The sequence below is a fragment of the Scaptodrosophila lebanonensis genome, unplaced genomic scaffold (genome assembly GCF_003285725.1).
Source record: "Scaptodrosophila lebanonensis strain 11010-0011.00,11010-0021.00 unplaced genomic scaffold, SlebRS2 tig00000096-arrow-pilon, whole genome shotgun sequence".
NCBI classification, from domain to species: domain Eukaryota; kingdom Metazoa; phylum Arthropoda; class Insecta; order Diptera; family Drosophilidae; genus Scaptodrosophila; species Scaptodrosophila lebanonensis.
This window is the reverse complement of record NW_022060567.1, coordinates 1,942,353-1,964,633: the sequence shown is the minus strand read 5'-3', so window position 1 is coordinate 1,964,633 and position 22,281 is coordinate 1,942,353. Positions and strand designations below refer to the sequence as shown.

Here is a 22,281-nt window from a genome sequence, read left to right as displayed (position 1 = left end):
CACGAACCGGAATTACACGACCAACAACAATTGCACAAACAAACACACATACATACATACACACATACATACATACATACACTCAAAAAAAACAATTACGTATTTCATGAGTAATTTCGATAATGCTGGTTAGATTAGAAAAAAAAACCTATACTTAATTTATTCACATTTAGGTCCTCAAATACTTAACAATGGACAACTTTGGGATTACTTTATGCTTATGCTATGATTATTTTTGCTTCAATTCGAGCTTTGTTTAATCTTTAAAATACATAAATGGACTGGAATCCTTTGATCAACTCCGTTTCATTTGTACGAGTTAAGACCAATTCCTGCAATTTCAGAGCAATAGCTTGACTATCGTTATTTTGTTAGTATTCTAAAAACGACTGTTAAGGTATTATGAAGACTGTGTGGCTGATTCTTACTTATTTCAAGCAAGCTCAAGTCCATCAATCCTTTTCGAGTATTATGCTCTGATTATATACTTTTAACTCTCAAGTGAGCTTGTTCTCCCCTCACTGCCGGGCTGGCTGATAAACCTTCCCCCAGTGATTCTCCATCTTTTAGCTCATAATTATATTTTATCCTTCCTTTTTGTTAGGTCTAGTAACGTCCCTGACTGCTCGAAGCTGTGAATCGGAGCATAGCGGCCCGTTTGGCACCGAGTCGGATTTGTTATTAGACATTTTTAGAAATTCTTAAGGCCATTTTTTATTTAGCTTAAGTTTTGTATTAAGCTTAAGTTCTCTATTTTATTTAATTTTGTTACTCGATAGCTTGAATTTCTTGTTATTTATTGATTTTTCTTTTAGTGCACGTACTTACTACCGATTGATTGTCGTCTCTGTTTTGAGACACTGGACAATGACGTCGAACAAACAAACAAACAATCAAAGAAAGAGCGAAACCCATAATTAACGCCACAAACGCAAATATTAAAGCACAGTCACAATCTCAGCCTCAGCCTCAGCCTCAGCCCGATCCATCCCAGTTGCAGTCGAAGACTCAGCCTCAGTCCCGGTCCATTCTCAGTTAAAGTAATAGTTGCAGCGGCCGGCATGTTATCTATAGCTACCATCTACTTGGTATCTGTATCTTTGAGTTGCATTGCATAAAATACACACCACACATGAATATAGGATGGACTTGCAAGTACTCGTAACTAGATAGGACAATAATTTTGCACAACTTTGATTAAATCCTTTCTTAATCCCTTTAACCAGACATTTCTGCTTTTGTAACAGCCCCAAAAATCTATAAAAAATCGTTAATCAGTGCTATATGTTGCCTGAGTTTTCCTGTTCGTAGTTGTAGACTTACAAAATTTCTTTATTAATATTATTCTAAAGTGAAATTATATAATAAAGTGTTCAATAAATTATGGTTATATTAAAGAACTGAGCTAGTTAAACGTGTAAGAAAAGGAGCTGCCTTTTCGTTAGCCGAGACACCGGATAACCAGAACCAAGTACAGGAAATACAGGTAAGCCTGCTATCCAGAGCATCTACACATAGACTGGTAGAAAGCTAAAAAATGCTTGCTTGTAGCAAGTGGCGGTGCTCCACGATTTGATTGAACTAGCAGATTGCCGCAACTTCTATATCCAAAGTCAAATCACTTATCTCTTTATTGCCGAACTGGGAGCAGTTGAGCAGCAATCGGAGCCGGCGGAAGAGTGAGATAAAAACAGCCGAACACTTAAGGATACAATACTGTTTTTGGACCTACAAAGTAAAAATGCTTCTTCATGTTGGCCAATGGAATTCAGCAGGGAGCTCTTAGAACATTCAATTCTATCATTTTTAAGATATCATTTGTGTAATGTGCCATTTCTTAAATACAAGTACATATCGCAAACAGTTCTATACACCACAGACAACCGAAGAAATGTATACTACACAGTTATTTATTTATTCTTAGGTTATTTTCTCATGATAAATTTGATACGAACATAAACATTGTTATTAATCTTTATAATTATATTTGTGTAGTTATGACAAATAATTTGCATAAAACATAAATATATCGAAAGAAAAAGTCTTGCGCGATAGAATATCGAGTCCGATGGACTTCGTAGTTGTGACAATTGTGACCACGAACAATTCGTAAATCGGTATTATATAGTATTCTGTGCAACCTTTCTGCAACTGTATCCAAATATGAGGAAGTATATAATAACAGCTAATTTATAGCGGGATAAGTCAGTTTATTGGCGTTTCTATCGCAAAGCAATTTGTGGTTATCAATTCAATTTACTTGTATAGGCAGTCACGTCATGCCACCAAAACTGACCCAACACCTCACCCAGTTGCCACACTTGCCATATGCTAAATGCTAAATGCCATATGCCACATGCCACATGCCACCTGTCAGTGTTCACACCATTTTGATAGACATTATGGCCAAGTGTACTTTTTGCGAAATTTGCGTCGCCTGATTGAGTTGCAAATGTTTCTGTGTGTTTCAAAAATTTGACAGCTGACAACGGATTTCGGGCTTGTTAACAAATCCAATTAAGTTTAATTAGTCGCAATTAGCTGCAATTGGCTGGTACTGGCTGGCTTCTGGCTGCTGGCTGCTGGCTGCTAGCTGCTAGCTGCCAACTTCTGGCTTCTTTAGACCATAGTTACACAGTTCAATTATACCCCATACGGGGATTGATATTTCGGCTTTGGGATGCAGACGAAAACACAAACACAAAGACAAAGCAGAAAGACAAACACAGACGCACACCCACAATGCAGCATAGACAGAAATATGCGGCGAGTATGCGAATGTGCAAAATGGAAATGCCTTAAAACAACAACAACAACTACAACAACAGCGGCATTAACTGCAGCATCCGCAGCAGCCACCATAAGAAGAAGAAGAGCGTCCGTATGCTTACTTCAGAAATCGTGACTTACCAGCCGATCCGATAAAGGTGGCAAGCGCAAAGCGAATAAGAGAAAAATTTACCCACCAGCAGGATATTTAAGATTGCGCCCCAAAAGACCGCAAATGTGTTGGAGAGGCGTGCACACACAAGCACCATCGCACACACACAGGTCATGCACGCACACATCTGCACATATGCATGGATACACTGGGTGAAAATTCGATGGTTGCACTCCCATCGATCCAATAAGCCGAGTCCATAGCTGGATAAGTATAAGTATTTCCTTCCCAATTGCGGTGCGTCGGCTATTCCTTAAGGACATCCCAGCACGAAACTGCGAGTGTGTTTGGAAATGAAAAGGAGCACTCTTCCTTAATTTAAATGAGCACATAATCCGGATTTCATTCAAAGAGCCCTTCAACATCACAATAATATAATTAATAATACAAGTAGTTCCTAAATAAATGCATATTACTTCACTATTTCTTTTTCTGTATCTTATTGGTCGGAAAGATGGAAAATATTATGTTATGCTTTCTTTTGTATTTAACAATACCCTTCTATTAAAGGTGGAAGACTTCTCCAAAATCAGCAAATAGTAAGTAAGTAACGAGCGCCAAATTCCGCCAACATTAAGGTGATAAATGACTATTCGGAATTAAATATAATTTGATTACGTTATTCATTAATTGATTACATAAGACATTACACAAAGAAGGACTATTGCTGAATTCCTCGATACTTCCTCTACTGACAAGAATCTATTTGGGATGAGAAGGATGCGTCAGTTTCAGTTTCAAGTAAGCAGAAGCCTTCCTAAGGATACAGAGTATAGCATATTGCATGGTTTTTCTTCTATGAATTTAATTAATTCAGTGAATTTATTCAAACAAAGTCGTTTAGTTAAGAGAAAAGAAGTAATGTAAGAATACTTGTAGAAATAAAATAAATTGTAGTTATACGCGAATGTGTAGATATAGTAGAGTTTTCTCTGAGTGAGCATGGACAGATGAAGTGTCAGTGCAACAAACGCGCAGATTCAGAAGATTCAGCAACCAAGACGAAGACGAAGACGACGACGACGACGACGACAAAGCCGCGACATCGGTTGTGACGAAGATGATGAGGCAAAACTTGAGTCCAGATGAAAGGAACGTGCAGAGCAGTCGCCGGCCTGTGCAGGCCAACGGGCGAGCAAATGGTCCTCCACCAGGCAAAGGTAACCTTGCAGTTGATTAAGCGGCGACTGCGACAGCGACCGCGTCGGCAGCCGGCAAAACAAATTTGCATATTTCATTGAGCAGTTCAATCAAATGGAGGACACCAAACTCTGGCGCAAGCGCAACTGAAACAAAAAAAGGCTGCCCAAGCATTTTTCGTTGTCTTCGTCGTCGTCGTCGTTGTCGTAGTCGTCGTAGTCGTCGTCATCGTCATCCGCAAAGATGCAAGCGCAGTGATTAAGTCTGAAATAACTCATTCATACGCAAGCACAAGCATTGGCATTGGCACGGGCACTGGCACTGGCATTGGTACTGGCACTAGCAAAGGCACAGGATATGGCACTGGTCCAATGCAACAGTCAACAGGCGGCGACAGTCAATATTAGTGTGTGTCTGTGTGGCAGTATCTGTGTGCGTGTATGTGTGTGTGTGTGTGTGTGTGTGTGCGAGCCTAATCTGTGGAATGTCATCACCAGGCAGAACCGCAGCAGTCAGAACAATGGCAAGCAAGTGGAAGTGGAGCCAATGGAGTCTGCATCAGTGTCGCAGTGCAGCCCAGCCCCAGCCTCAGCCCCAGCCTCAGCCCCAGCCTCAGCTCGTCAGGCAGTCGAGTCGAGTCGAGTCGAATCGGTCCTTTTCTCAGTCGCACAAATTCAAGATGGCGATCAGAGCGCTGCACTAAGATGGCGGCAGCGCAGCTTTATGCAAATACTGAAGCTAATGCCCATGCCCATTCGCCTGCACGCATGACGACCATCGCAGCCCATGATCGACCATCCGTTCTCCAACCTCCAACGTCCTACGTCCAACGTCCAATGTCCGATCGACAACCGACAGCCGACGACCGACGACCGCTCAGGCAAGCAATGGAGCGTATTTAATGCGGGCGGACACTAAGCCACGTGTGAAATTCAATCACCGGCGCACTCGTCTCGCTCGCACAGGCCGCGGCAACAGAAACAACGACAACAACAACAACAACTACAACGAGGATGACGACACCGACACCGGCTCGAATGTCCCGCCTGGACACCTTGTTAGCTCGTTAGGCGTTTGCCTTCGCCGGTGTGGGGTCCGCTTATTCTTTCATTCGCTCGCTAGCTCGCTCGCTCGCTCGCTCGCTTCCACACTCAGTTTACGGTTTCGGTTTTCATATTTTGAGGTTCACCGATGTGTTAACAGGCGGCGGCTGTCGCATATTAGGCAGCCAAGAGCAAGGGCAGAGGCTCTTAGCAGCCAACGACGGCCGACGAACGACGAATGACGAATTTTCAGAGCCAACAACTTTGCACAATTCAAATGACAACGGAGAAGGGAGATGGGAGACGGGAGACGAGAGAAGGGACAAGAAACAACGGACTGTGTGGCGGGGGAAGGGGCCAAAGGGAAAGGGTAATATAGCAGTGGTCAGGGATGTGCGGTCGATAGCAAGTGTCACGTCAAGCACATAAATTAAACACAACAACAACAGCAACAGCAACAGCAGCTACAACAAAAAAGGAGCAAACAACAACGTAAGGAACATGAATAAGCAGCCGATCGAAACGAGCACAAGACAAGATAAGAAGATAATTTTCTAGGCATCATCGGCCACCAGCAGCAGCAGCAGCAGCAACAGCAGCCAGTCAGCCAACAAAAACAACAAAGCCTCAATGCACTATGGGATGGAATGAGGAGTCTGCCCACACAAGTACCAACTGTAAAACTGCTCGATATATAGTAACAGTCAAGACTTGTAGAAATATAGGAATAAGGCAGCCAGAGGCGCATGCGGCCTGAAACACCCATCATACAATTATATAGTACAATTATATTTCCTTATAATATACATAGTATACACTATGTTCTTGTTGTTTCTTTACAGTTTAAGGTTCTTTAAAATATTAATTATAATTTTTAATTTGTATATAAGCATGCATGGCTTGTAATGAAATCAAATTGGCGTTTCTTCCTCTAATAACGAATCAAGAGATATAGAGACCGGTAATCGAAAGAACGATAAAGCAAATTGGTTTACAACAAAGCAGTTAAAATTGCTTAGGATATTCTCAGATTATTATGCCATAGCCGTTATAACTTTAATTTTTGTTAAGGAGCTGTAAGAAAATGAAGATTTGGTGAAATATTTGTACCTTCGATGCCGACAGTCAACTTGAGTGTTAAGGAAAATATATCTTTAGATTAAAACGAGTGAAACGTTAAAGTGGCGCCAGCCAATGCCTTCCGTTCTTAAGATTGATTTCTGACCAGAAAGTCTAATATTGAATCTTTGGACTATTATGAAGCATGAAAAATCATGATCTACCAGATTTGCTTACTGCGAATGATGTTTGCGCCAATCACGATCGGCGGAAATTGGGCTTCGCAGATGCCAAGTGATTGTGACTTAATCTAATAAATACAAGTTAAACAAAATAAAATTAGAATACTTTAAATTAAACATAAAATTCAAATAGAAGGGAAATTAATTTAAAATATTAGATTATTATTATTTTTGTTTTTTTGTAATCTGTGTTAGTCTCTGACCCGGCCAGAGCTATTGTGGTTACGATTCCCTCAAAGGCAGTAGGAATATAAAATTTTATTAAGCAGAGGGAGAGTATCTTAAGGATTATAAGGGGCGTACAAAGGTACAAAAAATAATACGTCCTAAAAGAACAAAGGAACCAACATTTCCGAAAACCAATGAACAATAAAAAATCGTTCTTTTCTCTAGACTGTCCAGTATATTGCGAGAAAGCTTTGTTTATACGCATTTCTAGATTGTATTTAGGCATCGAAATAGGGAAAGCAAATCTTTTGTTTTAAGAAAACTGCTATATAATGGAGATGCATCGGTGAAGGTGGATATAGTATTCCTTATGATACATATATATTTGAAACTCAACTGCCCACATGTTATGGTCTGATATTTAACAAAATGGTACTCATTGAAGATAAACAGGGTGGCACAAAAATTTTATTCTTAATATAGTAAGTTCTTTAGCTGAAAGCTAATCTGCGTTCCAATGCACATTCGCCAGTTTGTCAAGTTATAGAACTTTAATTGAATTTCAGCATTTAATTGTTGGACGATGGAGGGGGGGGGGGGGGGGGGGTCACCATCTAGTTCTGCCTATATTGTTATTTATTCCTCTGGAGACATTCTTAGTTGGCCCACAGTGCAGTACCGTCAGGCAGACAGGCAAGCAGGCGTCTCAGGCAATTGTCCGTCCGCATCCTCGTTGGCGCAAAAAGCAGAGCAGAAGCGGCGCAACGGCGACTCCAAATTGGACCACAGAGGCTGTACCCTTTTGCCGTAACATCATGTTTTACTAACCGCGGACGACCGCGAGCGACGCTGCTAATAAGTTGTGTGCGAGCCGCCGCCAGAGTCACACAATGGGCAGAACCTGAGCCACATCTTTAGCTTCAGGTTCGGCCGGCCGAAGCCTCATCTTCAGCTTGAGCAGCAGCCTCCATTGTCGTCCTTGTGTCGTCTTTAGTTCGTTTGTTAGTCGCTCGTTCGTTTAGTTCGATCGTTGCGTCTTTCGTTCCGTCCGTCCAACTGTCAGTCCCTTGTTCATTCTTTTGCTTCGTCGCTGCTGCTCCGCGTTCATGCTAAACGTGTTGTTGCCAAATTGTGAACAAGATTCATTCATGTTTCAACACATTGCGCCAACACGAGGCTGACGACGGTGTCCGTAGTCGTGTTGTTGTCGCGGTCGCTGTCGCTGTTCATGGTGCGAGGTGCAAGGTGCGGTGGGGCGTGCGACATTCGAGGTGCGCGGGGCGTGCTTCGAAGCTCGCGGGTTCACCATCAACCGACTTCAACTGCTTGCCCATAAAAACGGCGGCGGCGTGTGAACAGCGCCTCTGCGCCTCTACAACCATTCCTCCATGCCTCTACAGCCGACCCCTCCGCTGGCCCTGCGCTCTGTTTCATTCAAATTTCATGCCGCCGGTAGAATAAATATTTAGCAAAGCGGCAAAAAATATTTAGACAACGCGGTGCTTGCTCATTTTAAGCGTGCGCCTGTCTCCTCTTCAGTCTTCATACTGGTACACTGGTACACTGGTTCTGGGCTTCTTTTTTGTTCTGTGCCCATGCGGCGTATGATGAATGAAATGTGCGCAAGTTTTGCCTGTCGCCGTGCAGACAGTAATTAGGAATTTTAGACACTTGAATGTCGACGGCAATGCACAACCACTTTGCTCTCATTCTGTTCTTTCTTTTTATTTACGAAGCAAGGGTTTTGACATTCGAAAACAAAAACGGAAGGTGGTCGCATTGCTAGCACACTTAGTCAGCAACAAGCACTGAGTAATGGTAATGTGATCGATGGTATGAGCTCTTTTGGGTAAACTATACGCCTAACAAAATTTAGCAAAGCATTCATTATTAATATAGCGTGTACATAACCGCAATCGCTTTATCGGCAAGCTATATATTTATATTTGATATCCGCAAGCACTTCAAAAGAACATACATCCTTCTAAAAAAATAACAGTTAAGGGAGTCATAGAAGACTCCAAATTTGCAAAACAGTATGCAAATATTTACATATTTATATTCCGGTCTTATGACTCATTAAACCATTTATAGGTATTCATTTAATTCTTATAAAAATTATTCTTCAATTTTGTGAAATGGGGTTGAGTATGGTAGGAGGTGAAGCCAATGAATCATAATAGCAGGTTCATATTCTTAGAGTGAATGTTGTGTGGAATGACTTTTTGTTTGCGTAGTGGCGAAGTCAAGTAGCGGTTGTATCTAGGCTATGCAAAGCATCCATGGCTTTGCCTTAAGCTACTCTTGGGTTATATAAAAATATAACTTATCTGCGTTGCAATACAGGCTGAATTTTCTGTGTGGTAGTATGCTAGTATGGTATGAGGAAAGATTAAATATTTTGCAAAAGAAAAAAGAAACTAAATATAAAAGATGTCCACATTGGAATATCCTGCCCAGTCACTTTAGTAACTTCAGCTACAAAATATTTTGTTAAATAAACACTCGCACAAGTTTCGCTTTTGAGAAATTATTGTCCTTTCGGTGCTCAAAATGTTCGCAAACAACTTTCAGTTCAAGTAATCAAATGATTACAAATGAATTCGTTATTCATTCTTAATGTACACGTTCTTATCTTAGAATACTTCTGTGTATGGATATGAAGAATTTTTGCATGACACTGGAAATTAATTAGAAATATTAAGGCATTCAATAAAAGAAGAAACTCTTGTTATTTGCAAATCGTAAACAGTCGAAATGTATTTATTATTTTAAGCATCCAAAAAAATATCAGATAAGTGAAGCCAATTATGAATTTATTTTTTAAATCATTCCATTTTAGTAGCCACTAAGAGAAGGCGTGGCAGACTCCAAGTTCTAGCAATATTTATTTATTTATAGTAACTGGGAGACACTACCTGAGGACGAACCAGAGACCTACGGGTAAGTAGCCAGCCAACATAATTGCCTGCCTAAGTAAGTCAAACCGGAAATGCCAGGCATGCCAATGACATTCCATACAACAAAGACAATATAACGATCATAAAAGTACGAACGCGCTCTACTATACTTCAGGTGGCGGTGGTGCCACTGACATTGATGATAACTTGGATGGCTTGGCTGCTCACTTCATTTATTGTACTGCCAAGCCGTTGCTTATTATGAAATTAGAGTGAGCAGCAGACACGTCTAGGAGTACATATATGTATACCCAGACACACATACATGCAAACAAGTAGTGTACACACACACAAACAAAGCAACAACATGGACGCCGGCAGCGACACTTAACTAAAAACTGAATGAATGAAAACGTGTATAAAATGAATGATATCATACGCATTGTTACCTCACAAGCACACACTCGCACACACACACAACCAGACGCAATACATAGATGCTTGTGCTGGACGTTGGTTGCAGGCCTGCGGGTCTCAGGCAGCCCAGCAACAACAACAACAACAACAATAATAACAACGAAACCAACAATCAAAGTACAAACGAGATCAAATGCGATAGCGCCACGAACGAGCCACCAACAGCAGCCACAGAGCCTCAATCAAAGGCCCAGCAACTTCCACAGCCACAGCCACAGCCAGTCGCAGGCGCAGTCGCAGTCGCAGCCACATGATTGCCAGCAACTCTCCTTGGCGTGCTTTGGAAATGAGCACACTTTTAAAAACCAAAAAGAAATGCCAAAACTCATATTATACTAGCTAATAGAACATATTTGTTTATTAATAACAAATTTAACAAATATCCATCCATCCACTTCTGCTTTTTGTCCATCTAAAGACAACTATAAAATACTTATAATGTTTCTTAAAAAATCAAATTTAATTCATAATTTATAGCAATATAGCAATTACAATTCCACACACAATATCTTCTTATTATCTTCAACTTTTGTATAAAAATCAATTTCACTACAATAAATCATACTATTTTTAAGTTAAGCTTAAGGCCTCCGTCGCTATAGCTTATTCCATAGCTTATCTGTAATTTTAATTACCTATTAAGCTGTTTATAAATAAATAAAACAAAAACAAATATGTAACTAGCAATCATACCAAGTACTTACAAAAAAATCCATTAAAAGTAACTCCAAGTTTTATACTTGTAAAATAGGCTAAGAGGATTATTCAAATCATTTTATGTTTAATGCTTTGTGACTAGTGCATTAATTTATAACAAATTTTTCTTGTCCCACTAGGAATAAATGAAAATAAAAAACAAGAGTGGAATTCAATAAAAGTCATATATTTTTTTTAAATTTCAAAGTAAAATTAAAATATTAATAACCAAACAAATAATATTCCAAAATATTGCATAAATTTGCATCGCTTTTCTGTTTATGCCTCTGCTCGGGCAAAGGAGCAACAAAAATAACAGCTTCTTAACCCCCTTACGGGTATTGGCAGTAGAAACGACTACTATCAACTTTGAGTCAACAAAACAGAAACAAAAATAATAAAATATATTACAAATTCAATTTGTAATGATTTATTGTTTATTATTCTAATATTTTTAATTAACACAATTATGTTTTTCTGGTTGTAATTAGAGAAAACATAAAAAAATCAGCCTCACTTCTTTTGGGCCAGGTAGCTTAAGATCACTTCATATATAACGCTCATGCAATAGTTGAGTAATATATATATTGAAACACATGCTTATTTTAGAAAATAGATACTATCCCTAATTCATGGGTGGCGAAAACACTAATCGGTATATTTTAAATATTTACCCCTTACGATAAAACTCAACATGGGGGCACATATTGTCCAATCCGATGAATGTACATAGCCAAGTTCTTCTCTTAATTAAACGATATAAAAAGAACTTATATCGCAAGAAGGGTGGAGAATTATCAAGATATGCCATATATGATTACACTTCCAGGTTATATGCTTCGACATAAATGAATGCCAAGCTCCGAGTCTAGTTATATAAAATGCATGTAGTTCAAACATTTACATAAAATACAACTTTAAGATTTATTTGCTATAATGAGGATCAGCTAAAGGTAAACTAGAATATAATCATTATCTTAGATACGCGCATTAACGTATCCAGAGGCTGCGAAAAAGTTTGCAATTCTCCTTTCACTTTCCGTTACACGCGTTTTGAATCACTCAAATATTTTTCTGAGTGCATGAATATGCGTATGCATGGAGGAGGCAGTGAGCGGCAGTGCCAGGACCGAGCACGGCCGTGCAGATCCGCGCGACGTGTTGCTCATTTACTTCTTTTTGGGTAGTCGAAAGGAGCTCGGCGAACATTCAACGCTTTTGATAACTGCGTTAGGCATTGGGACTGGGCCAGGACTGCTGTCGGCCGTCGGCCGTGCGTGCGTCAGCACTTGGACAGATCTAAAAAGAGAAAAAAAAATGTACATATATATATATAACAAAAATGAAAAGAGAGAAGAAGAAATTCAATAAAATAAAAATCAAACTCACTCGAAAACCTTTTCAGCGTTTTACAATTTGGTGTTTGCTTGGCGATTTGTTGTGTTTGATTTGCTGGGCCGCTCGTTTGCAGTCGCTCGACGTCGGCTCTCGCCACTTCCCGCTATCCGATACCCTTTTCCCGTTCACCCTCATCACACACACACACACACACACACACACACACACGCACACACCACTGCCGCCGCTTGTCGTTAACGAAATTCCTGCGCTTGCATTGTTCGCTTGCCTTAGTCATTGAAATCCTTTCGGTAAAAATTCTTTTGTTTGGTGTCAAGTTTAACAAATATTTGTACGATGGCTATGCCTTGTTCTTTCATGTTGTTGTCATTGCTATTGTCAGGCAGGGCATGTTTCAAAAATACCCACATACACATACACATATATGTATGTTTGTACCTATGTGTATATGTCAGAGTGTATATTTTTACTCGTATACTGCATTCGCACATATTTTGGTGCATATTTCGGCATAGGGGGCGTATGAGTAATCAGCGTCTGCAATTAGTTGACCCAAGCTTAACTTTTGGCCACTTGCTGCACGATTCTTTAGGCTGTTAGTATGATGGTCGTATTGTTGCTATTGCTGTTGTTGTTGTTGTTGTTGTTGTTTTTGCTGCCGCTGCGTCTATCCATTGTGTTGTGCTTATCGCCGAGGCAGAGTCAGAGGCAGAGTCAGAGGCTTGCTTGCTTGCGTTTTTGTTGAGCATTTTTTGACGCCCCGCGGTGTCCCCAACAAAATACCACATTAATGGTGAGCAAAAGGTTTTCATTGTTGCAAGTTACTTGTTGTTGCAGTTGTAGTTGCTAGTTCACCTAGTGCGACAAAGTGTCACTGCAACAACAACAACAACAACAGCAGCAGCAGCAGCAGCAACAATATCAGCAACAACAACTTTAGCAACAACTTAAAAAAGGAAAACCCTCCAAAATGAAACCGTAATTGTTTGTTTATTATTACCAGTTGCATTGTTGTTGTTATTGTTGTCGCTGCTGCCGCTATCGCATGCTGTAGATATTGCAGTTGTCTTTGCAGTTCTTTTTGTTAAATGTTAAAGCTCTGCAGAATATTTATTTTGGTCTTGTCGGACTTGCGCATCTCAGTTGCCCTATTGGCCAACAATCCGAATTCTAAATGCTCTCCACGACGATCAGATATGCAATATACTTGCAATATGTATATGTTGCTAATACTATATACATAGTTGTTAAGTATTTGCTAAATACTATAAGATTTTATGCATAATTTAGAATATAATATAATGGATTGATTAGGTTGTATCATATGTGTTTATATTAAATTATAATTCTTACTTGTAGCTTATATATATGTTTAGCTTTAGTTGATACATTTTTTTATTTATGGTGATTTAAAAAATCCGTATTTACAAGCGTACTTTTGTATTGTTGCATTGCTATTATATTTTTACAAATAAGGGGGTTCCAAGCGAGCATAAATAATAGTTTTCCTTCTAGCCGAACTCTAGCTCGTATTTTCTGTTGCATAATTAATTTCGTTCACAGAATTCATCAAAATTGTAGATGAAACATACAATTTTTTTTGTGCGCCTCATCCGTCTCCTATTAAACTCGAATTTAACTCGCTGATAAAAAGCAACATACTTGTACTACTACCTGAAAACTGCGCAAATTACTTAATTCAGTAATGTACACGAAATACTGAATTTATTTGTCGGCCTAATTACACAATTAGGATAGGCAAGCTAGAATAGAAGCTATGTATCGGGAAATGAAGTCCACCGAATGGTAAGGGAATACAGGAATGGTGAGAGGAAACTCTGGCTTACTTTCAGTTTTTTTGGAACCTGCGAAGACGCAACAGGGGCAACAGATTATCAGCAGCACACTCACACCCATACACACCCATACACACCCATGCACACTCGCACATTGGGACTGAGGCACGCTGTGCCTTGACACTTGAATGGGGGCTCATACTTACTTGTACGCTGACCGGTGGCCGCGGTATGGAGCACCATGCTGTGGCGCTATGCAGCGATTACGGGAATGGATTAACTTCCTCTTTGGCCCTGTGGTGCAATCAATGTGGTTGCGGTTGTGGTTTGTGTTATTATTATTATTGTTGTTGTTTTTGTCGCGGCTGCTGCTGCTTCTGCTGCTTACAATGGTGTCGCTGATATTGTAGCGACTGCTGCTGCCACTGCTGCAACCCGCTGAGACAGTGTTTTGTCTTTTGTTGCACTTACTGCCGATTCCGTCCTAAGCAGCCGCCGCATTAGGGGCAACAGAACACCAGAACACATATAAATGTAAATAGTTAATTATGAGTCTGAAAGGGTTGCATTCAGATTTGCCGCCTATTAGACATGTGGCTGCTACTCACAAGATAAGAAGTCGGCTATCTGAAGAGTGGTGTCAAGGCTAGGCCTAGAATTATGCAGTGAAATAGAAAATAAAGCAAAAAAACCGGATGTACTTTTGCATGCCCTGTTATTTACACGATATAAATCAATGAAATGCATATCTTAATTAGTTTTCCACCCATTTCCTACTTACTTAAGAAACTTAATGAAACTTCAATATTCTGAGACACAATCAGGAGCTCATAAATATCCAATTTCGCTATGATAAATATATAAATAAACAGAAAGATTTTTAGTACCATCAATTAGTAAACATCGATCGATTAGTAATGCACCGATTTACCAAATCTTTATACAAAATTTGTCTATCAAAATTAAAGTTGATATGAGAAAACAAAAGCACCGACCGAATGAAATTATCCCTTTCCCCATATTAATACACTTACGAAGGCTAATCTGATATTTACTTGTATTTTCGAATATACTTGTATTTCCAGCTTAATAGTTTCGTGAACAACTTTTTGGTACAGCGTTATAATACATTATTAAATGCTTTAATGAAAAAAGACACAATAAATAATTTGTATAGCTTGTACACGAAAAACTCTAGGGACACCACTCTTGGTTGCACTTGTATATTTTTTTATACATACAAGTATGTGTAAACTGGCTATGGTATGGAGCAAATAGAATAGAGGCGTAACAAGCCCCATTTCAGTGTGTTCGTCTGTCTGTATGAACGCCGAGGTTTCGGAAATAATAAGAGCTAGAATATCCAAACTTCCTACTCCTATTCCCATTCATCCGGTTAGTGCTTAAGTATCTTCATGTCAAGTCTCCCCATAAGTAGGTCAATCGAAAACGAAGTTATGCCATTGCTCTGGCAACTGCTGTTGTTGTTGTTGTTGTTGCTGGTGCTTTGTTTAAGCTACATACAAGTAGGTATAACTTATGCAATAACTGGCCCATTAATGATCCCAACTCTGTTCGTTTTACTCAAAAGAAATAATCAGTACAAATAATAATAAAGTACAATTTTCTCGCCTTCGTTCCAGTTTCTGCGTACATATGTATTGTTTACCTAATAATGCTGATCAATTATACGAATATATGCCCTTCTACGTACCACTTTGGTACAGAGTGTAACAGGAAACAAATCGAATACGGGAAGCATTTCTTCTTAGCAGAATACAAGTATTCGTACAAGATGCCTCGCCTCCTTCGGTCTTTCCCAAACAAGAGCAGTTTGTTTAATAAAAAGCCGCTTCTTGGCCACTATTTATCACACGCCACTTATAGTCGTTGATCTAATAAAAACTGTCAAAACGTTTGCAACACGCTGGGAAAATATTTACACGCACATAAAGGCAAACACACTCTCACTCTCACTCACACACACAACACACTGACACATGTACATACATATATGGGTTTTCTAAGGACACAGGTGAGCCGTGTAAATGGCATGTAAGAACAGTTAGAGGCAAATATAAAAGGCAAGTAAGGATCAAGCAGCGCAAGAGCCCTACCTGAACTTAGAGCGACGGTGGCTCTGTGGGTCGTCCTAGTCGTCCTCAGACTCAGACTCAGACTTATCCTCAGCCTCAGCCTCATCCTCATCCTGGCCTCACCTTACCTTGCTCACATTTTTTGGTGCGTTGATCTTCATCGTCGGCATTGTCATTGCCGATGTCGGCGGTATGACATGGCAAAAGAGGAGTGCACACGTTCAGGAATTTCGAATTTAGACATTAACTGGTTAATGTGTGTGTGTGTGTGTGTGTGTGTGTGTGTACATGTGTACGTGTACGTGTACGTGTATGCGAGACAGTTCTGGGTGTTCGCCACCAGCAACAAGCCAACAAGAAGCGATCGGTGGCCTATTCAAAAAGATGAAAGTAAATTTCTCTTCACCTTTATTTAATTTTTTATTTCTTTTACTACAAGACAAGGCAAGACAAGAATGCAATGCGATCCAAGAGCTGGGAAAAGAGCACTCAGAGCAGCAGCCTCGGTGGCTGACTCTTGGGCTGATTCCGATTCTGAGGCTGATTCGGATTCGGACTCTAATGCCTCCGAGTGCTGTGCACGTTCACTCGTTTACTCGTACACTCGTATTTTATTGGAGTTCCGTGAAATGATGGCTTGGCTTGCTGCGGCCTCAGCGTTTCTATTGAGAGGACATTACTGACGACCACGGTGACGGTGGGGGGGAGGGGAATATCGGCACACACGTTGCCATTGTTAGCTGGACGGTATTTTCACTTTGGCGTCGCCGCTGGGAAAATCGGCGCGCTGTCAACGACTCTGGCACCCAACGAAATGAAATTGTCGCACAGTTTTTCAGTGTGTGTGTGTGTGTGTGTGTGTGTGTGTTCATTTACAGTTGGTTATTGATTAAAGGATGTGCACTTCAATGCCAGCAAATTGTTTGCATTGTTGTAGTAGTTGTCGTTGATGTTGTTGTTGTTGTTGTTGTTGCTGCCACGTTTCCTGTCGACCGCTGTGCCCCTTGGTCTTCGCACATTTTTCAATGTCACTGACTCAAGCGCTCTTTTATTTTTTAAATATTTGTTGGACATTGCATAAGCGCCGATATTGCGGATCTGCCTAATATGTCTTTGACTTGACCTTGTCCCGTCAGCTTCTTACTGCCAATATTTATAAAAGATTAGCAAACTTTATTTCGCTTTGTTTCTTTTCAATGGCAAAAGGTTCGCAAATTCGCAAAGTCCGCTGCAGCTGAGTCCCATAAAGTTTATTGGACTTTGGTGATTTATGAGAGCGAAAAGATGCGATTTTGCTTGGGTAAGCAGCCATAAGCCAGAAAGCATAGTAGCCCATTTATAGTTTAATAACATTTGTTACCGCACCCAGCATACTCGAACGAAGGAGAGATCAGGACGAGCCATCTGCAGAAAAATCACATTTCTCTTTCAGCGCAATCTGGCGGTCGCCATATACTATAGACAACGGCTTCTGCTACAGATCAATTAATTTGTATTACTGCCGGCTTGATCGTTCGATGTTGGTATTGTTGTTGGTGTTGGTGGTGGTGCTGGGGCTGGGGCTGGGGCTTTGATTGATGAAGCCGCTATAAAATATAGCGATCGACAAGCCATACTGGCGTTAAATTGCTTCCCCAACACTCTTCCATTGGATTAGCCAATGAACGCAGTTTAGAGGCAGAGAATTGCGTATAAAGTACGTGTGCATAATTCAGTAGCTTCGTAATCGGGAAAGGTATTCAAACTCGTGTTGCCTAGAAGAGTTTGCATGGCAAGTTTAATTAATTAATTAATCAGCTGTTTCCGAAATCCAGGCGTACTGATCAATTTGTCTCGTCATGCTGATTAAGAATATATACATAAGTACAAATCTGTTTTATGGTTCCCAGATAGGTTTTTAACTACTTTGCCGGAACCTAATAAATGTGTAATTTACAATTCGAGTACGGGATATAGAAATTATTATTATTTTAATTTGATTATGAAGACTATTGCCATACGATTATCTCAACCGAAAAAAGTGGTTTCAACTTTCTTTAGAGTTCATTTATCATAATGAAATGTGAAATGAGGCTTTTTAGGTGGGTAGATCCAGTTATGATATATTCTCCCTTTTTGGCAATTGTCAAATCAACAGTTAGAAAATTTAGCCAAATTCGAGTTATGGAAAAATTAATTGCCGGTGTCAACCGCTGTTTGATCTATCAGCGCCAATTGTCACAACATCTAGCCGAGCTGGATCGCATCATGGAGGACAGTTTCTTTGAGAACCCCCAGAAGAGTTTTGTGAAGCATAGGCAGTGGTTACGTATGCAGCCTCCTCCTTCAGGAATGATCTCGTCGCGGACCGCACCAGCTGCGCCAAACCCGAAGAAGCGTGCAGCCTCGCCAATGACGGCATCTGTGCGTTCCGGGAATGCCAGCTTACGTGAGATCTCCAGTGCAAAAATTGCAGCCAATCGCCTGCTGGGGAAGCTCTCCAGCTGCCAAATGCGATTCCGTCAGGCCTATGGCCTCGGAATGCGCTGTTGCGCCTCACAGGCGTCGGCCGCTTTCAATGCGAATAAGGAACAAAATTTATTGGGGGAGCTTGAAATGGACGAGGACGAGCAGAGCTTGGAGGATGCGGTTGAGGTAAGTCCGCATCTGGTCTTTACTTTCCACTTGCTACTGCATTTAAAGAAGCGAACTAAACATCAATCAATTGGTTTGTTCGATTGGCATGTCTGCCCCTAACAATGTTCAAATTCTGCTTTCAGAAAAACCTCAAGATGACTCGCGCCATTTGGGAACTTCTACAATCAGATAAGCCCCGCAAGCATAATAAGGTACGTGAAAAGCATGCGCTCATACTTGTATGTCGCAGGAATTGTGGGTAGATCTTTCGAGCTTTCAAGGAAACGGTTTTTGAGAATAGGCTCTGTCGTTTAAGGACTCGATTCCGTCTCTCACTTTCTCAATATAGCAGTACGTGTTAAGCCCAGTCCAATATCCTGGCTTTGACAGAGTTTGGCTTGGTCAATATTTGAGGCAAACAGCTAACACCTAAGACACAGACTCTTAACTAACTAATCTAGTCCAAGCTCAGTCTCATGCATCATCGTCTGCCGATTTGCTTTCTAATTTCCGTAGAGAGGAAAAGGAAATAGTAGATGGTATATAGTATAAATAAATTGATGATTAACCATTGCATTTTTGAAGAGTGGGGTACATTTTTAATTTGTTCTCACGACTGTTGCAAACAAACACCATCCATCATTTCACTGCAATTTGTAATTTTTCAATTCTCTGCCTTTTTTGTAGTGTGTTGCCAACTCGGGAGTGCACTTGGATCTGCTCAAGAAACATCACCATCTGTTGCCGCAAAAGAATCCAACAACAACTGCTGTGCGGGTGCCTCCATCGCCATACCTGCCAGCTGCCCCTCCGCCCCCAGCCCCCACTCCTGCCTCCACTCCCAATCAGACGCGCAAAATTCGCAGCTTTGTGGCAACAAATGCGCGTCTGGCGCTTCCGAAGTCCACGGAGCTGCTGCGCCCAACAAAAACAGCTGTGCAGGGACATGGACTGTCAACGATGTCGAGGCTGTCCGCGAGCTGTCGGAGCTGCAATTTTTGGCGGGTCTAAGGCGCTTCCACATGGAGCAAACACATAAGCAAACAATTGTCGACAATTACTTTTTAGATATTGCAATATGCACAACATTTTGTCAGCGCTCGTGGGCGTGGCCACGGAGGCAACGGTTGCTTCAATGTGGTCGACTCGTGGTCGCGCCGCGGACGCTGCAAGTCTTTTCGGCCATTAAAGATCAGAACAGAACCTGGGACTCCTTTGCACAGTGCTGGAGCTCGAGCTCGAGCTCGAGCTTGAGCGTGTCTTGTTATTGTTATAAATAAGTTAATAATATGGCGGAAGGCGGCCTTTTGTGTTGCTGCCCCTGGTCGCTGTTGTTGTTTTTGCCGCTTTTTTGGCACGGCTACGCTTATTAAATGATTGCGGCCTTTTGTGTTGCCACAGCTTTTTTGGCCACGCAAAACGATGGGAAGAGATACGAGAGGTGAACACCTTTGGAAGCGGCGGCAGCGACCACCACCACACCATCAATAACTGGACACAACGAGCCGCGCCAAGCGGCCGGCAGTGCAACAGCAACAACAGCAACAACAGCAACAAACAAAAACAAAAATATTTATGATTTGTTAAGGAAAAACGTGCGAAAGGATAATCACAAGCGCCTCGCCCGCTGTGTGGTTTCTTGGCCAACATCATCATCATCATCAACCGCATCATGATGACCAGCGTCGTCGTCGTCGTCGTCGTCATCGTCGTCATCGTCATCGTCATCTCGTCGTGTGTGAGACATTTCCAAATTGAGTCAATGACTTTTATTTTTATGGCCTTTTGCATGTCTTTATGCATACGAGACTTGGCGAAGACGAGTATACTACTCGTGTAGCATACAGAGTCGGCACTAAGCCACGTTTAATAGCCTGATGGTGATGGCTTGCAAGTTGGAAAGGATTGAGCTATTAGCTGCCTTAATAGCTGCAACAGGGGTTTCATTGAGCGCATGCGTGCGACGATACACGTTACAAATAGAGTTGAATCGAGTCGGGGCGAGTCGAGGCGAGCCGAGTCGTTTCCTTTCGAATAGCTTCAATTAAAGGGGTCATTAAAATGAACTACTGATTTCATTCGGCGATCCTTGAGATTTCTGCAAGCTTGGTCCACACACCTCTTGAAGTTTCGGAATTATCGGAATAATAACTATTTAGCGCCTTCTGGAAGAAACCTGCTAAAAATTGTAACCATACAAGTACTATATATAGGCTGCATAGCACATCGAAACTCCATCCAATCCTCAATTATTCAGCAAACAAATTGTAGAAATCATTTGCGTTGACTGAGCAGCTGGCAATCAACAGCTGCGCTGCGGCTTGAGTGGCGAACAATGCGCATCTGACAGGGGCAAGAGGGCATCTGAAAAGGCGACACACTCTATCTTGAATCCAGCATGGCAGATTAAGGATACTGATGAGAGAGTGCATTTGATGAGATTATGGTGATGGCTATCAGACTAGAAAGGGGCTTTGAGTGCCCCGAATCTCTCCATATCTCCCCTGCATTTCCCTTCACTGTGATTTCCGCTATCAATGGAAGGCAGGACGCTTAACTTTTGACACTTTGAAATGCTCCTGCCTTGTACGACATACGTACAAGTATGCGAGTATGCGAGTTTGTGCGTGTTTGTGGTAACTTAACAAGCTGCTTAGCGCCGCAAATACGATGGCGATTATGACGATGATTATGACGATGATAATGATGATGGTGATAATGATGCGTTTATGACGAAGAAGACGAGCAAGACATCGATGCGGATGGCTCTTTGTATAATTGTTGCTGTTGCTGTTGCTGCCCGCGACGCGTTAATGTCGGAATTGGCGCTGGTGAACGTGTTTCTTAATGAAACAAAGCTTGAATTTTAAATGAGCATCATAAAGAACAATGAAAATGTGAGAAGCAACAACAAAAAGAACAATCAAAATAAACGCGCGGGTCGAGCAAAAGAAACGCATGCGAAATAAAAGCGCAGAAATGTTAAATAAACAATAAAATGCCGCCCAAAACCGTCGCTGGAGTCTTGGTCGAAGTAGTCGGATGAGCTGCGGAGGCGACTGCGACTCTGACTGCGGCTGACGCTGTCAAATGGGCTCGAAACATGGCGCGGATTAAGCGCAGATGCGGAGCCAAGAGTGGGGGGGGGGGGGGGGGGAGGGGGCACAACAGAGATATGAAGGGGTATCAAAAACCGCAACAATGCGGACAACATGATGCCTGATAATCATATGGATGGTATGGTATGGTATGGTATGGTATGTAAGTTGTGGTCGAGGCTGTGATCGCGACAACGACGCGACGACGCGGACGACCATTGGGCGTAAGGATCACAAATGATTTTGCGGTCGAAGATGAAATGAAATGCGGCAACGACAAACGTGCAGCAACGGGGAGGGGGGATGGGAGGGGGGCTGAACAGGGGAGGGTATCGGACGGCTCGGTAGGGCCGTCCAATCTGTGCTGGCCATAATTGGTGCTCATCTTAATAGCATTAAAATTGCATTATCGCTGTATTTATTGAAACGGTTTGTTTTAACAAGATTAACTCGATGATACAGCAACACCGTCAAAGGCAACAGCAACAACAACAACAACATTAACAAAAATAATAAAAACAATCCCAAAATGATTAACAACAATGCCGCAAAAGCAGTCGATGCTGCGTTAAATGTGCTGCGAATGGTGGCGTTGATGTTGCTGTTGCTGTTTCTCTTGTTGTTGTTGTTGTTGCTGTTGTTGCCGGCCC

The 22,281-nt window shown here is 41.4% G+C and overlaps 1 protein-coding gene across 1 annotated transcript; it reads left to right on the top strand.

Moving 5' to 3' along the window:
• The first annotated feature begins 18,065 nt into the window (after positions 1-18,065).
• LOC115627626 lies at positions 18,066-19,624 on the top strand. Its single transcript, XM_030523362.1, has 3 exons — positions 18,066-18,551; positions 18,677-18,745; positions 19,221-19,624. Exons 1-3 carry the CDS (start codon positions 18,081-18,083, stop codon positions 19,542-19,544), a joined length of 864 nt encoding a protein of 287 aa, XP_030379222.1. The 5' UTR covers positions 18,066-18,080; the 3' UTR covers positions 19,545-19,624.
• Positions 19,625-22,281: the final 2,657 nt, after the last annotated feature.